This window comes from Miscanthus floridulus, chromosome 8 (genome assembly GCF_019320115.1).
Source record: "Miscanthus floridulus cultivar M001 chromosome 8, ASM1932011v1, whole genome shotgun sequence".
Taxonomy (NCBI): domain Eukaryota; kingdom Viridiplantae; phylum Streptophyta; class Magnoliopsida; order Poales; family Poaceae; genus Miscanthus; species Miscanthus floridulus.
In genome coordinates this window covers 107,394,510-107,408,076 of record NC_089587.1, presented here as the reverse complement: position 1 = coordinate 107,408,076, position 13,567 = coordinate 107,394,510, and the positions used below count along the sequence as shown (strand labels likewise).

At 42.3% G+C, this 13,567-nt stretch overlaps 1 protein-coding gene across 1 annotated transcript; it reads right to left on the bottom strand.

Annotated features, from left to right (window-relative positions):
- Positions 1–5,197: 5,197 nt before the first annotated feature.
- Positions 5,198–6,976, bottom strand: LOC136469701 (uncharacterized). Its single transcript, XM_066467791.1, has 2 exons — positions 5,463–6,976; positions 5,198–5,384 (listed from the first exon to the last, which is right to left on the bottom strand). The coding sequence occupies exons 1-2, from the start codon at positions 6,974–6,976 to the stop codon at positions 5,198–5,200; spliced, it is 1,701 nt and encodes a 566-aa protein (XP_066323888.1).
- Between the last annotated feature and the right edge of the window lie 6,591 nt (positions 6,977–13,567).

The following is a 13,567-nucleotide window of genomic DNA, read 5'->3' as shown; positions in this document are numbered from 1 at the left end:
AATTTTTTATGAAAATTTGTAGTATTGCTTCGTTTTTTTCTATTTATGAGGTCTCAAGAGGATTAACGCGTGGCATCTGTAGAGCTTCTAATAACATTAAGATTGCATTTTTTGTGTGAACCATAATACAAACACGGATATATGCATACCATACGAGCACTCACCTATGCCACTATGAACATCTATGAGGAGACTAATCAGTCGAAAACACACGAGCACTCACGTTAAACGAAGAGCAAACGCTATGGACTATTGCACTGCATATTTAAGCTTGCAGTACGAGCACCGCGTCATCACTGCAACATCTCAGCTCTCCTTTTCATGCTGCAGATGTACGCATGGCCTAACTCGGCAGTGTTTTCTTTTTAATCAGGAGTAACTCGATCGGCAGTGTTAACACGTATAATTGGAGGCGGCTTTGGATCCTTTTCAGTACGATTGCAGTTGGTCCAGCATGCATGTTTCAGAGATGCTAAATTTTACCGTACGTGTTGCAAGCAAAATGCTCCGGCAGGGCTGCAGACCCTGGCTTGCGCGTGTCACTGTGTCAGGGCATGTGTAGCTTTCTCACTCGATTTGGAAATTCTGATATCTCCGTATAGTTTTGGGTACTGGCTTTTTCTTCAGCTTGTTCTTCCTTCAGTACGAGAGGTTCATCTCCTAAGGAAGCATGGGCTCTAGTAATGTTTCATACATTGGATTGGAGAAACCAATCATGCTTTCTCTGATCAAGTGTTCTGCTTCTTTTATTTCGTTTGAATTTGCACTTAAGGAGACCCAAGAACTAGCATAAAATGATTTCAAAACACAATGCCACGCTAGTGTAGTGTGTGTACTTGCATTCTGGCAAAGTGTTCGTGTCAGTTTTGATGACAAATTATCAGTAGTGTGATGTAGAGTACAGTACTAGAAGATGCGCGGAGTGCTGGGTACGGCCCGATACATTCCAAATGACTAGTTTGGGGTTAAATGAACGACACAGTAGTTCGTGATGCGAACTTTGTAGTTTGCTGCTTTAGTAATGAAATGGAATTCAGGATGTCTACAAACTGGAGGGGGAAAAAAAAACTTGCCATGTAAAGTAGAAAAAACTCTATTTTTTCCAACTCACGGGTGCAACTACTCCCATCTTCGATAAATCATCTTACAAATAGGTGCATACTCATTTACCAGTTTAAATAGTCATTCATTATTTTAAGTATGTATATATACACATTTTAAGATACTCCAAATCTTACCACGTGAAAAAATTTAAAGGAAACCATACTTTTTTTAGTACATTGTTATCATCGTAGTAGTATATAAAATAAGTATAACCACATACTCTACGTATACTGGCATACTTGGCATACATACTATCCCAGATGATCTAGTATGATCATATATTCTGTATATATACATTTTATGGGGCCATATACACTCTAAATCTTGAGATACATATGGGAGTAACTACGCTATATCACATTCAAGGCTAGGATAGACAGTACATTGCATCCTTGTGAGAGTTAGTCCCTAGAACTTGAGAACTCAACGATTCAGAGCGCTTGATGGTCTTCGTGACCTTTGAGTGAAGGTTTGGTGACCTTGGAGGCGGTGACCTTCTATTTTTGGTATGGAGAAGCAACGTTTTGGCAACTGATATCATGGAATATATCACCGCATTTTCGGGAGTTTGCCCTCTCTTACTCAAGCTCTTTACTTACAATGTTTATTGCTTCCGCACATACTTTGCTTGTGTGATCTTTACCTTCCTAGATTAGCTACAAGCTAGTTGTTATGATTCACTTTAGGCTGTTAAACTCTTTTGTGGGTTGAGGGTAAGATAAGAGCACACTAGAAAAATCTTAAGTGCACATCATGTTAGAGTAGTTTGTGGTAATTTGAGCCCTAAGTTTTAGGTTTTGAAATAGACACCCAATTCATCGTCGCCCTCTTAGGTGCTCATGGACCTTTCAGAATGCTCAAAGTTGGATTCCGAATGAGGAACCTTTGGGGTGCAAAGGTCCAAGTGAATCGGTGAAGAGCCAAAGACGAAGCTTTGGAGCCTATAAGCAACTAGAAGGCACGGACAGGATGCCAAGTCTTCTCAATAACTACTAGACTTAGGGAAGATGTGGCGGTTGATGGTGCGTTTGATTGGGTGGATATCCATGGATGGGATGTGACCATCTATGGATATGCAGTGTTTGGTTGCATAGATAAATTGGACAGGGATATCCACAAGAGTGAATATTCTCATGAGATGCTAGAGCGACACAAAAAATCCACCGGTTTTACTCATCCAATTTGGATGGCTTGGCTGCCGCTGACGTGGAAACAGTAATTAATGAATGCAAACAACCTTCAAACGATTTTATCTACTAAACCGTTTATCTGATTTATGATATGATTACATAGTTGTATTCGTTGCAATTAAATCTACAAAACAAAATCTCACATGATTATATTTTGGTTAAAATTAAATAAATGACAAGTGGGTCCCGCATGACATCATCATCCTATCCATCCTCATCCATCCAATAAAATAGGAAAATGACGTGTCCCGTTTCATCTCATCCGACAAATATCCATCTAACCAAACAAAAAAATAGCCCGTCCCATCCATCCAACCAAACAACAAGTATGGATAACCATATCCAGAAATCCATGGATGGTCATATCCTATCTATCATTGTCCTCAAACCAAACGCACCCTGAGAGGAGTGTCAATACTGACCATGTTGTGACGTAAAGACCAAATTGCCCTCTAAATATGCTAGGAATATGATTGTTGGGCCAGCGCATTTGTAAAATAGGGATGAAAAATCTAGCACTTTATTTTTCACTTTACTATGAAGTTGTTTCCTCAAAAGGGAGGAAAAATCTAGCACTTTATTTTCTACCTTACTATGAAGTTGTTTCCTCATTTTATATTTTGTTAAGTTTCCATTTTAGCCTTGATCTCTGGGTCCCTAAAGGTCTAAGGGTGAACGTCAAAACCAAAAATTTGCATGTGTTCTTTTGTGGATATTTTTCTTTCCAGTGTAAATGAAATTTTGAATTATTTTTATTTTTTTTCTTCTAAATTTAGCTATTTCTTAGTTTACTTGACCTGAACTATTTATTTATGCATTTTTCTTCTCAATTCATATGGATAAAAAGTTACTGCTTTTTAATACTTTTAATTCCGAATTCTCTACAACAATATATTTGGCATGTACTCTCTGATTATCTAAATCATTTAATGATCAATGGAACCAAACAATGCATATTTTGTTGTTTATTAACATGTCATGATCGGCCGAGAGGCATTCAAAATCAAGAAATTAAGATATATCATGTTAAATACTACTTTTCCTTATTTTAAATTCTAAATTTTATATAGATATTAATTACTATATTTTAGATGTTTTAATCTTCAATACATGCAAATATCGTAATATTATTTTACCTTATCTTTTATTCTAGATTTAGCTATTTATAATTTATATTTTTATGGACTCTTTGTTTAGTTATTTTGCTTCCAAATCCATGTCAAATTTGAAATAAGTTTGTCCTTAATTGTGTCTCCAATTTTTGCTCTTAATTAGATTAATTATGTACATCGATTCTCAATTAAGATATTTTATTACTTATCGAACATAAATATATATATATATATATACATATATATAATTTTTATTGTTACTAATACACATTCAGCTATTTATTGACTGTACTTGATATGGGATCTTTATCTACGTGTTGTTGTTCTCAATTAGTATGGTAATGAAATCACTAAATTTCTTTATCTTTAATTCTAGATTTGGTTATGTTAATCATATATGTTAGGCAATTTTTGCTGTGGGACATCGCGAAAACAACAAATTGGCTGCAACACACCGTCAACACTTGCTTTTGCTGAGTACCATTATAAAATCGCGAATGTTTGCCAGTGGACACCGCCTCCATTAAAATAAAGAAAAATAGCAATCGAGGGAGAGAAAGCACAGTAAAGAGACGTTTTTACCCCTGCCGGCCTGAGTCCTATCATTTAGGTGGTCCGATTGGACCATCTCGGCTTGGCCCCAGTCGTCTTCTTCCTTCCCCCATTCTCGTTCTCGTCAGTCTCTCTCCCCATCCTCATTCCCCATCTCGACGAACCCTAGCTTCGTGCCATGGCATCGAGCTCGCATTCCACACCGTTCGGCGCGCCGCACCCAGCTTCGCCGTCGCTCGACCCCTACAGAGACCAAGCTAGATTCTTGCCCTTGGTTCCTTGCCACAAGTGCGGAACCGTTTTCATCGGACGCGTGTCGCAAAAGCCTGGCAGCAAGGGGAAGAGGTTTTACAAGTGTCCACTGCTTGAGCATGTAAGTGGTCGTTGACTTCTGATATGGTTTTGAGGAGATGCGCATTTTTTTTATTTTTCATCTCTTGTTTGCCAGACCGACTTTGCGTGTGGAGTGTACTACTTTGAGGAACAGTATATCAATTACTTGGTCGCCAAAGGCGTTCTTCCTCGCGCTTGTAGTCAGGTTCGAGTTCAGGGTGCCATGGCGCTCGAGGTGATGAGGGAAGGCAATGACAAGGAGAAGGCCTACCAAGGATTTGATGGCTGCCAAGATCTGTTGGAGACTGCAGTGATTCATCTCCAAGGTTCAGAGGCACTACTGAAGTCAGTACTTGAGAGCAACAAGAAATTGTTGACCAACATGAATAAAATTGGAGAGCGGCTGCTTGTAGTTGGTGGTGTAATGGTTTTTGTTTTGGTGTTAGTTCTGTTAGTGTTGTTGGTCAAGTGAAGCAGAACAGCAGGTTGTCATGTATCCTGGTTATCATGTATCCAGTTAGTGTTGTTGGTCATGAACATGTATCCAGCTTATCTGTACCTTGTTTGAAATCAATGATGCATCTTAACTATGTTGCAAGAAAATGGTCTGCCAAATTGTATATGAGTTCATGAATGATGGGGCAAGAAAATGGTGTGCCAAATTGTTGCAAAAACATGCATCCAGGTTTAATTTGATCACTTCACACAACAAAGTCTGCCAACTGAGTTCATGATTGAGATTGCATAACTGAGTTCACAGGTTCATCACACTACATAACATGTTTAGCACACTACATAACAAGTTCATAGGTCCATCATCACCACCAAATAAGTTCACTACATAACAGGTTCATCACACTACATAACAGGTTCACCACAAAATAGATCCATTACATAAGACATGCATCACAGGTCCAGGATGAGCTTCTTCTTGCTGATCCTCTTGCCGGCCTTGCTTGCCTCCTTTTCCCCAGCCTGCATTTCTTCTCCAGTAGCCTTGGTGGTCACCACCTTTTTCTTCTTCCTCTTTTGATGCTGCACTTCTACTATTGGAGAGGAAGTTTCACCACCTAGCTCCAATGCCCTCTTGCGGCTGTAGTCATACCCAACATTAGAAAGATAAATAACAGTATGTTGTCATAGATAACAGGCATCAAGTCTTTACACTTACCTCCTAGTGTTTGCTGCGGGGCTGTTTGTTAGAGCTGGTGGTGCAATGTTTGGTGGGCTGTTTGTTAGAGCAGGACAAACAGTTATTTCTTGAGCACCTTCAATCTGTGATTGCTGGGTAGAGACAATTGTTGTGGCAGTTCTTTTCTTTTTCTTTGCTCTCTTGGGCTTTGGTGGTGCATCAGAGTCATAAACAGTTTCATTACAGGTTTTCATCATGTGACCAAACCCTCCACACCTCTTGCACTGGCGCTGGCTTTTTTGCTTGCCACCTTCTTCAGAACCTTTTATCCTTCTTGATCTGGGCCGACCTGCAGCTCTCTTGAACCTTGGAGGCCAAAGTTTGAAACCCAAGTCCACATCAGGCCACTGGTTCCTATCTGTCATGGGACTTATCACATGTTCATATGCTTTCTTGAACTTATCAATCGAATAATAGTCATCTATGTAGTCTTCCACACTTCTGTTGCGCATGGAATGGATGAAGCAGAGAGCATGAGTACATGGCAATCTAGTAATCTGCCACCTTTGACAGCTGCATGATCTATTATCAAGGTCGACACTATGCCTCCAGGTTTTCAGTTCCTTTGTAGTGCCTTGAATCTCAGCAGCGTTGTTGGGCCCCCTATGTATGGCATACTGTAAATTCCTACTCATGGCATGCAGCTCTTTGGTGACATGAGGCAAGATCTTGTCTCTCAGCTTAAGTGACAGTGACCTCCTAAGGTCTTGTTTCTCCATGATCATTTGCCTGATCCTATCCAACAGAGGAATTAAAGCCAAGGGCTTCTCATTCCTAATCCAACTGTTGAAGGTCTCTGCTATGTTGTTAGTAACATAGTCATATTTGCTTGCATGAGAGAACTTCCATCTACTCCATTTGTGATTGTGGTTGTCCTCTATCCAGTTCATTGCCCTTGGTGAAGCTTGCTTCATGATGTTGTAATGGTGATCAAAGTGCCTCTGGTTGTAAGCTCTGCTTGCTGGCCACAAATGTTTCTTGAACACTACTCTATACCTCTTGTTAAAATTCTTCACTAGATGCCTCATGCACTCTCTATGCTCTACTCCATTTGGAAAAACATATGTAACTCCCTTATCTATTCCTTTGCCTGCATCTGTGCATATGACCAGGCCTGGAGGAGTCCCAATTGCCACTTTAAGTTTCTCAAAAAACCATTTCCAATTTTCAGCAGTTTCAGACTCAAAGACACCATATGCCACTGGAAAAAGCCAGTTGTGTCCATCCACAGCTGAAGCAGAAGCTAACTGCCCTCTCCACCTCCCAGTCAAACCTGTTGAGTCAACACCTAAGAAGGGTCTGCATCCATTCAAAAAACCTTGAACACAGCTCTTAAATGCAACAAACATCCTTGTGAACCTCCTCTTATTACCAGCTAATATCCACTCAATGTCCACAATGCTACCAGGATTTGTCCTGTCCACCTCAGGCTTGAATCTAAAAACATCTTCAAAGCTGTCATCCCATTTTCCTTGAATTTGCTCTAGAGCCATTTGCGGTCCATCCCAGACAACATAGTATGAAAGTTGGATGTTGTACTTGTTCTGCAAATCCTTCCTCAGTTTACTAGCTTGAATTGTTGGTTCATCCTTCAAGATGGTAATGGTCCTATCCCTCACCCAGGCATTGGTAGCCATGCAGTTCTTCTCCAGTTGGGATGTGCTGGCTATGTTTTCCCAACTTCTTTATCTGACAAATAAAAGGAAGGCAAAGCATCAAACACATGTTGAGAAAAATAAGAACCAAAATGTAAGGAAATTTGAAAAAGAAATAAACTGACCTGCCAAGTCTTGCCATCTTGCAATTGAGAAGCATGTATCCTCCACTTGCACCTCTTCTTCTTCCTCTTGAATCCTTTGCAGTGCCCTCTATACCTTTTGGATTCACTGTAAGGAGCTGTAATTTCAAACTCTTTTAGCACAACATATTGTCTAATAGCCCTCTTAAAGGTGTCCCCATCCTCAAATGTGACACCACATTCTATAGTTGGGTTTTCTAAGTTAGTAACATGCTCATTGATCTCACAACCAGCATCATCATCAACATACAAATCATCATGAACAAGAGAGTCAGAGTTAGTATCCCCCTCTGATGCTTGTTGATCTTGCTGTTTTAGCATATAATGGCCCTCATCATTGACCCCAACATACTCCTCAACATCTTCTTCCCATGAAACATCATCATCAGCATGCTTCTTCTTGCTTCTTCCTTGAGCAGGTGTGGATTTCTTAGCTGAGTCATCAGAGTTAGAAGAGTGAACACTGTCATCATCACTTTCTCCCCCACTAAGTGACTCCACATCGGCCTCACCTCCACCAGGCCCAACAGTTTCAACAATCTGATTGTTCTGCCCATCATCATGACCAAGCAGAGGGGGCAGCAATGGGAGAGCAACAGATGCACTGGCCTTATTATCCAAAGACACACTCTGACTATATGCAATAGAAATCATGTCATAAAAATTCACAAACAAAGGTAGCCGCCTTAGGTCCCAATAATTGTTAGTAGCATCCATCAAAGCTGCATCTGAGGTCAGATTGGTATAGCATTGGGTGTTCTTGTCGAAATATGTCAAATTGAAGTCCTGATTCTTCCCAATAGACACTTTGGCAGCTACATCCTTACTTAAATAAATCAGATTTTGAGTGTCCCTATCAACAATGAGCTGAAAATCTGCTGCATTGTGAGCCACATTTCTACCGTCATCGCAAGCCTCATAGTAACATGGGACACGCACTGCTATGCGTAATGCAGAACTACTGTCCATCCTAAAAAATGGACAAGAACAAGAAATCATGAAAACCCTAGCTTCGGATGCGCAAATCGACCCCCAAGTTCACTGCAACCCTATTAACCAACCCCAGATCGAAAAGTGGAAGAGGATAAGAGTGCATACCCCTCAGGAACCCACGACAGATTCACTCCCTTGGACGATGAATCTATGCTCGGGCGGAGCCGCTTCGATTTCGCCGGCGAAGCCATCTTCATGCATCCATGGCACGCCGACTGTGGGGAAGAGACGGCGGTGTGGACGGCAGGAGACGGTGGCGTGGTTGGCTAGAGACGGCGGCGCTGCGGAAGACTGGAGACGGCGGCGTGGGTGGCTGGAGACGGCGGCGCTGCGGGAGACTGGAGACGCCGGCGCTGCGGGAGACTGGAGACGCCGCCGGCTAGGGTTGGATAGAGCACAGGGTCTGGTTCGACCAAGTAGTGGTCCGGCTCGACCAATAGGGTCTGGTTCGACCAAGGGGCAACGCTGGTCATTTTGGAATGTTTCTCTCTTCCGATTGCTGTTTTTCTTATTTTAATGGAGGCGGTGTCCACTGGCAAACATTCGCGATTTCATAATGGTACTCAGCAAAAGCAAATGTTGGTGGTGTGTTGCAGCCAATTTGTTGTTTTCGCGATGTTCCACAGCAAAAATTGCCAAAAAAAAATTAACGACATGTGAACTCTGAATGGAAATGAAACGAGAATCTCTATGGCGTGTCAGCTCAAAGGCTCAAAGCTGATACAGGAAGTCATAGGGCCTCTGCATTGATCATCCTAACGGCATGCGCAAGGGCCACTAGTGATGCATATGACAAATTACATTGCAAGAATGGGAAACAACTGGTATGCTGATATGATTGTGTTAATGAATACTAATACCTACACTTCAATCCATGAATCAGTAGTGTAGGAAATGAAAGCCGCTCAAACAGAGATGTGCTGCAGTTTAGCACCTCTGATATAGATACGTTGCACCTGTACCTCGCAACTCTACCGACCTGCGTAAGAAAAATTGGGAAGTTTCAGGACCAAAAAATAGTTCTGGCTCCTCTACTATTCATTATAAAACAGTTATTCTAAAGTATTTGGTATGGCTGCTCTGCAAAAGCTGTGGTCAGAGCCGAAGCGGTGCCAAACGGACCCTCAATTACTACGTCCAACCTCAGGTCCATCGAGTTCATGAGGTCAAGATGGCCTAGAACAGATTTACCCAAGGTGCAGGATGATTCGTGGATAGGTTGTCTTGAAACTTAATGTAATCCCTTCAGCCACAAATTACCTTTTACCTATTGTGTTGGAATCCTTGGTAGTGATACGAGTATATTTGTCTTGCAAATTAGTTTCATAAAAAGTAAAAATATTTGCTATATTCTATACATATAGTATAACAAAAATTAGTAGTCATCAAAACCTAAAAGACTGACTTTAGACTCCCCAAAACGTTACCTAACAATGACCAGCAGGACAACTGATTGGATTAGGGAAGCTGATTTTACTTCGCACTCGGTTTGGACAATGTTGATCTTGAATGGATGAATTTGCCATAGAACTTTTGAACAACCTTGAACAGAGGTATATGTACTTCCCAATTTACCCAAGACGGTTCACATTTTTTTATGCAGTTAATTCAGGTCATATGACAACTGCTCCATTTATCCTAAAATATAAGACGTTCTTGTTTCCCAAGAAATTAACTTTTTTTTAACTTTGACTAATTACATGTAAAAGAATATTAGTATTTATAATACGTAATTAGTATCATTATATAGACTGTACATATACTTTCATAATAAACTTATTTGAAGATATAAATGTTGCATGCATTTTCTACAAACCTAATCAAAGTCGAGAAAGTTTAACCTGCACGCATCCCATAACATCTTCTTTTCTAGGACGGAGGGAGTATAGCTTATATAGGCAATAAGTATACACAAGGTTCATTAATAGATTACTTTACACTAATACTCCTCAGTGGGCGTCCAACCCAACCCGTGGCCCCGGACGACTGGCATGCTCCCACATTCCGTTCGTCCGCACCATTCTTTAATTAGCGACGTGGCTCCTTCTCATCCATGTGACGGACACGCGGAGGCGCTCCACTTTCTGCCTAGCCACGCGACGCACGCACTCGGTCCCGCTGCTCCTTGACGCTGCGCCACTGGCACCGACGCGGGATGCTCCAACTCGGCGAACGCGTCGACCTCGTGGCACGTGTGCCATGGTAGTCACCAGGCGCTGCATCTTGCACGCCTTTCAGTCCATCTTAGGCAGTGTAGCGTAGCCCGTGCGGGTCGCCGGCGCCGGAGGAGGAGCCTTGCTTGACGAGCACGGCGAAGAGGGCGTCGAAGAGGCGGAGCAACAGGTCAGTGCAGCAGACAGACAGGCGGGCGATGATGCGGGAGCAGGTGGAGCTCGACAAAATCATCTCGCAGCCCTGCGCCACGTCGTGCACTGGCCGACCAAGCCCTGCCTAAGGCCGCGACCCATCTCCCACCGCAGTTCCCCACCAGGTAGGCCATGGCAACCGACGACGTCGTGTTTCAAATGTTTCAGGCGTTTCAGACTTATGTTACAAGCATTTCATTCGAATGTTACAAAAATCGATTTGGGATGTTGCATATGTTGCAATTACAATATACGTATGTTGCAAGCATATATTTTCGAGTGTTTCTGTTGTCTCAAAAGTATGTTTCAAGTGTTTCATCATGATGTTGCATAAGTGTATTTGGATGTTACATAACATGCATGTTTCAAACGCATGATCCCAGTATTTTAGGTGTTTCATACGTATGTTGTAATTGTTTTATTTGGATGTTGCATATGTTGCTATGGCTATACATGCATGTTTCAAGTGTTTCATCTGTTTTCAGTCGCATATTGCAAGTGTTTCTACTGTATATTTCAAAAGTAGATCTAGGGGAGCACATGTAGCAATGGCCTCGGTGGTTGGTGGGCAACGGCCTGCCATAGCCGCCTGCTACTCGTCATGTTCGTTTGGCTTATAAGCCGTACTTTTTCGCCTGCTACTCGCTATGTTCGCTTGGCTTATAAGTCGTACTTTTTCAGCCAACGAACAGTGTTTTTCTCTCACAACAAATCAGCGAACAGTACTTTTAGCCATGACTTATCAGCCAGCGAATAGGGCAACTATTGCTGGGACGCTTCGCTTGCGCTTTCGTAATCGCTTCGCGCAAAACGGTTAACTGAAGGTTACTATGCGTCCTTGGCATGACTATTTAAACTGGTTCGGTCGAGCAACGGGAACCCCGATTGTGGCCGAGCCCAACTCGGCGCTACAGTGCCCCCAGCTACAGCGTGCCCAGCACTATTTAATTCGGCCCATGAGCTGGGTCTCACATCCACCCACTCTCAATGGCAGCATGTTCGCTTGCTCGTATACGATCGTGGATTATAAGCTGGAACAGTATTTTTCTCTCACACTAAACCAGCCAGCAGTAAATAATCCACGATCGTTTACGACGAAACGAACAGGCTGTTCAACATCCTCGTCGAGCTACCGAACCACCTTAAATAGCCTGGCCAAGGACGCGTAGTAACCTTCGGTTAACCGTTTTACGTGAAGCGAGGACGAAATTGCAAGTGGGTTGCTACGTATGTGAGGCCCACCCCTCGGCAGAGTGGGCCTGTGCCGTGTGCCGGGCCTAGGGTGTTATAGGCGCCGCCCATGGGTCATCGTGCGGGCGCTTAAGGCCGGCAGACGCCTCTCGGCGCGCATCCGTAGGTGGGGTGAGGCGGCCGCATGAGGGCGTGCTCCTGTCTGTTATGGTCCGGCGGGGTAACGGTCCTCCTGTTACGCGAGCGCGACAGGCTCGGGCGAGCATACGTTCTATGCTAAGCACGCGCTGGGCAACTATAATACTCTCGTGAGCGGTGGACCATTTATTTACATTTGGCAATGTCGTGATGTGAGAAAAACAAGCACGCAGACGCAGGAGAATCGTACCAGAAGGCTGAAAGACAAATCAGAAGCGCCAATATCCTCACCTCAACTATGGTCAAGCGACAGGGTGATCAAATTGCAAACCTGTTTGTCCTCCATTTTGGATCATAGTATAACAAGACCAAGATCAGGAACTGTGCTCGCTATATGATGAACCAACCAACCTGATGATTTCCGTCCGCTGGGCTATTACCGCAAGGGCATTTCGTTTTCGTCGAACATCAGTAAGGCGTCGAGCGGAACAAGCGGCGGCGGCGGCAGAGTTGAGCGCGGGAAGAATGTCCCCGATCCCGGCCACCGAGGCTGGAGCCGCAGCGGCGCCACCGCCACCAAGGTGAGTTACGGGCTTATGGCGAGGGTCACTCGGAGGCGGTCGGGCTCAGGCGGGCGATGGGTGATCGGGCCGGTTGACGTATATCAACGAAACAGGCCTGAGCCTGCCCGCGCTCACCAAGTCATGAGCCCTAAGCTTCCATGGCCCAACAGGTCACAACGAGACCTAAAAGGAAACGGCTCACGTTACTTCCTTCAACTTTTACGAAAGTCTGTTTTTCTTCTCCAAACTCTAAAATTAGATAAATTACCTTCCTAAACTTTTAAAACCGTTCATTTTACCTCCCTGGCCGGTTATAAGCGATTTTCAAAGGCGGTTTTGTCTTTATCTTTTTTTTATTTATTTCGGCTGAATCTTTAAAAAATCATAGTAAATCACAAAAAAATCATAAAATAAAAAATCAAATTTTGTTGGACTTCACATGAGTAGATCTACATAGCAAACATATAATATGGTATGTTTCAGTATAAATTTTTTGTTGTAGTTTTAGATCTATGCTTTTCTGTAATTAATTCATAGCTGCAGTTTCTATGGTCCAATTGTGGTAAAATTTTTATGATGGACTATTTATAACTAAGTTATACATGATCCAATGAGTATGAAATTTTTACTGTAGTTCAAGCATACAATAATTAGCATGCCATAAAAATTTCACCACAATTAGATCATAGAAACCGCAACTATGAATTAATTATAAAAAAACATATATCTAAAGCTACAGCAAAAAATTGTATTAAAGCATACCAATTATATGTTCACTGTGTAGTCCAACAAAATTAGTTTTTTTATTTTATGATTTTTATGTGATTTACTGTGATTTTTCAAAGAATCAACCAAAATAAATAAAAAAAAAAGACAAAACCGCCTTTAAAAACCGCTTATAACCGGTCAGGGATGTAAAACAAACGATTTTAAAAGTTTAGGGGGATGGTTTACCTAGTTTTTGAGTTCAGGGAGGAAAAGCAGACTTTCGCAAAAATTGAGGAAGATAATATAGACCTTTTCCGGCTTAAAAAT

Bases quoted from the DNA above. Each gene is read 5' to 3' on its own strand.
- LOC136469701 (XM_066467791.1), bottom strand. From the start codon at position 6,976: ATGGCTCTAGAGCAAATTCAAGGAAAATGGGATGACAGCTTTGAAGAT. The intron at 5,385-5,462 runs GTAAGTGTAAAG...GTATGACTACAG, and splicing joins CCCGCAGCAAACACTAGGAG to CCGCAAGAGGGCATTGGAGC.